The sequence below is a fragment of the Galeopterus variegatus genome, unplaced genomic scaffold, assembly GCF_000696425.1.
Source record: "Galeopterus variegatus unplaced genomic scaffold, G_variegatus-3.0.2 Scaffold1292, whole genome shotgun sequence".
Classification (NCBI taxonomy): Eukaryota; Metazoa; Chordata; class Mammalia; order Dermoptera; family Cynocephalidae; genus Galeopterus; species Galeopterus variegatus.
This window is the reverse complement of record NW_007727403.1, coordinates 220,979-225,085: the sequence shown is the minus strand read 5'-3', so window position 1 is coordinate 225,085 and position 4,107 is coordinate 220,979. Positions and strand designations below refer to the sequence as shown.

Sequence of the window (4,107 nt, the reverse complement as noted above, 5' to 3'; positions counted from 1 at the left end):
CAGTGAGCGGGAACCGGTCTCCATATGGGATCTGAACCCTTGGCGGGAGCGCCGCCGCGCTCCCAAGCGGCGCACTCTCCAGTGCGCCACCGGGCCGGCCCAAAAAAACAATTTTTTTTAACTGAGTAGTGTATGCCTCTTTTGAGAGGAGCGCCGCCGCGCTCCCAAGCGGCGCACTCTCCAGTGCGCCACCGGGCCGGCCCAAAAATACAATTTTTTTTAACTGAGTAGTGTATGCCTCTTTTGAGACTTGCTTTTTTTTTTTCTTGGAGTCTTGGATGCCTTTTCATATCATTACATATAGATCTGCCTTATGGTTCTTAATTTTTTCATAATATTACGTAGTACGATTTCTGTAATATTTTTACTATAAATACTGTCAAATAGAAACATTGTAGTATTTTTTTCAAATTAGATATTTTTCTTAAACACCTCTTAATGTTTGAGAGTGGGTTTTTCCTGTTTCTTTGAAGATGGAATTTTTTCTTTGTTAAGGTTGGTTTTAAGGAGAAACATGAGTCTTCATTGGTAATCTTTAACTAGATGTCTGCATTTATTTACTTGTACTTTGCATAATCTACTTCCAAAGAAATGTTATATTTGGCAGCATTTGGCAATTAACATATTATATTGAAGAGTATGAAATGTAGATTCATTTGTAGTATTTTAAGCAGTCTTTTGTGATTATTGGGGATAATTTTAACTGTACATATATTCCGCTGTGCATTTAGATTTAAATTTTAAAATAATGCCACCTGTAATTGTTACAATGTCTTTTCAAACATAGAAATGTCAATTAAGTCATTTCTGTGAGAAAGCAGATGTTATCCCTTTTGGGACTAAGCAGTGATATGATTTGATCTAAGATGCATAGTAATGGGATGATTGGATCTTAAAGTACTTCAATCACTACTGCTGCTTTTTCTACTACTCTTACTATTCTGATGATAATAGTGTAGCAACAGTTATTTATTAGCTACTTATATGCCAAGCACTTAGCATAGTGATTCTTCATACTAAGTAGGTATTTTTATGGTACTTATTTTCTCATTATTGGTATCACACAGGAATAGTCATGAATAGTCAGACTACGCTATAGGCAAAGTGTTAGAAACAAGGCTTTGATTTAGTAAAAGGAAGGTTTCTCATTCTGTCGGGTTACAGACTATGCCAATTGTATTGCTACAGACTATGCCAATTGTAGGGCTAGGCAATTAATAACTAGAGCCAAAATGTTTCATTATTTTAGTTGTACTAAGTTTCCATTTGTACTGTCAGGGTTAGGGCCCACAGTCCCTTTGCCCAGGCTGGGTCACAGATCCCTCACATGCAGGTCCGCAGTAGGTAATTGGGAAAGATCCTGGGAGCCATTGGCAGACGACAGGAGCTCAGTCCTCAGCAGTAGATGCAGCTTACAGCAATAGTTGCAGCAGAAGCAGCAACGGTGGTAGCCTCTCGGGGCATCCCGGGGCACTGGCAACGAAAGCTTGCAGCAACAGTAGCTGCCTCCCCATGGCCCCCCGGGGCCAGTGGCCCTGTGGATCAGAGCCACTTGTCCTTTATACTTAAGTCCATGACCCAGGACACCTAGGTGCACATGTGCAGTTACATTAGACAATAACCAAGGAACACCTTGGCACACGTGCATATTTACATCAAATGCTCAGCAAGATTCTGATCATCTGAGTGGCCCTAACCATTTTCCAACACTTTCCCTACGTATTCCTTCTGATTTTCCTTAATGCTTCTGGAAGGAAAACAAATGAATGAACGCTGTTGTGGTTATCAGGTATTGGCTGATGTACTTAGCTGTGTGATTTTTGAGATCCTTAATAAATGTCTTTCTGCCTGTTTGTTTCCTTACAGTAGAGTGAGACATTAATGCTAACTTTGTGGGAATGTTAGGGTGAATTGAGAAAATGTATATAAAGTACCAGAGACCTTTTAGACACTTAAAGTGGCAACTTTAATTTTACCCTTCTACAGCAATGATTCTCAACAGAGTTGGAGGAAAGGGCATGTTCTCTACAGAAGGCCATCAGAATTTCTGAGTGGGGCCTTTTTCAATACATACATGACCTCCTCCAAATGGCCATTCTTTTCTCCTCTTTTTCTTTCCTTTTCCCCTCAACTCATAAACCACTGCTGTGTTGAACAACTTTTCCTGATGGGAAACTGTTATATGGGATGGGATAGAATAAAGCTTGAGAACTTTTGATATAAGTAGTAGTTCCCAGCTCACTCTGTATCATATCACATTACTGGGGGATCTTTGTTCAAGCAGATTCCCTGGCTCAAACTACTGGACAGAAGTTCTTGAACTATGGTGTGCGTGCACAAGAAGTGCAAATTCTAGAGCTCCAGTCCAGAGCTTCTGATAGAGTCATCTGGGATAGCATCCATTATGCTGCATATGAAACACGCTTTTCAAGCTTCTGACACTAATGGTGCTCTAATCATTCTTTGAGAAACATTGCTTTAGAGCATAACCTTCTTTCCTCGGCTACTGGCTTGCTAAAAATGAGAAGGGTAGGGAAGTTTCTGCTGTTTGAGAATGGAGAATCCTATTGACTTTCTGTTAATTTTTAAGGGTTGCATTCAGCTTTACTACGACTCCTTGCAACTAACTACCCACACTTATGTATTGTGGATGACTGGATCTGTGAAGAAGAAATCACAGGGACAGATGCCCTGTTAAGGCGAATGCTCCTGACTAATAATGCCAAAAACCACTCTCCTAAACAACTCCAAGAAGGTATAGTAGATTGACACTCCTTTTACTGCTTTAGTAGTACAAGGAGATGCTATGCTAATGGAAATCTTATAATCATGCAAACTTTTCCTGGGTATATAACAATGTTTTGGCGAATATAGTGTAATTAAATCTCTTTTTTTAAATTAACTTTTATTGAAACATTGATTGTACATATTTATGGGGTACAGAATTGTGTTTCAATACATGTGTCCATTGTCTGATGATCTAATTAGGGTAATTAGCATATTCCTCATTGCAAAACAATCATTTTTTGTGATATGAACTGTTGCTTTGCCTCCCACGGATTTGTCACCTCTCTTCCCCTAGGTGATGGAGCCGCAAAAGGATTACTCAAAGCCCATTTCTTCTGAGCAGTGAGAGACCCCGAAGGGGTTAATTTCCCAGAACCCTCACGAGCGAGGCATTCCTTCCTTGGGAAATTAACCATGAACTGGGGTTCCCTCCCCACATTTATTTTCCAGACCAGGAAGTTACAGAAAAAAAACATAGGTGTGGTAATAGTTTAACAATAGAGGCTGGTAACAAGCAAAGTGACATTCCATAATGAAGTTTGCAAAAGGTTAAGTCAAGCCACAACAAAAGCTTGAGCTTAGCATACATTCTCTTTACCTACAGCAGCTTCCCAGTATCTTTACATATCAATCAAGTAACTTGTCTGTCCTTGATCCAGCAACCTTGCTGTGTTACAATTCTTTATCATACAACAGAGACTTTAGCCTGGGGAAAGTTTCCTGTCTTTTGCAAGGTTAACATTTTTATATGTACTTTTAAGAAGTTAGGCTAAAGCTGAAACTACAGGGAACTAGACTTTGTAAAATATATTTGCTTTCTAAATGTAAGTATATTCCACAATGAATATTTGATCCTCTTCCAGTCGTTTGATAACATGTAGTCATTGTTAACTATAGATTCCTGGATCAACTATACATCAGTAGAACTTATTTTTGCTATCTAGCTATAATTTTGTATTTACTAACCAGCCTCTCACTTTCCCCACTTTCTTCTCTCCTTTCCTGCCTCTAGTAATTCTCTTTGAGTTTAAGGAATTTTAACCATTTCTTTCTGACATGCTTGTATCTTTTCCCTCATAGGTCTCATGTTATATCACTAAAAAGGTGGTGTGCTTTTAGGAAGGTCCTAAACTGGTTAGAAATGCAATGGAATAGGGCAATATACTTGGCTGTTAATAGATAATATTCAAGATTAGCACTGTTAAATAGAAATATAAAGTGAGCCGGTGTATAAAATTTCTAGTAGCCACGTTAAAAAAGCAAAAAGAAAGAAACTTAATTTTTTTTTTTTTTTTTTTTTTTTTTTTTTTTTTTTTTTTT

The 4,107-nt window shown here is 38.4% G+C and overlaps 1 protein-coding gene across 1 annotated transcript in view; it reads left to right on the top strand.

Annotated features, from left to right (window-relative positions):
- Positions 1 to 4,107, top strand: part of INTS2 (integrator complex subunit 2) — a 61,595-nt gene that overhangs the window by 36,756 nt on the left and 20,732 nt on the right. The window contains exon 16 of the mRNA XM_008576118.1: positions 2,591 to 2,755. Within this exon, the coding sequence (XP_008574340.1) occupies positions 2,591 to 2,755 (165 nt within the window). The remainder of the gene's footprint in view (positions 1 to 2,590; positions 2,756 to 4,107) is intronic.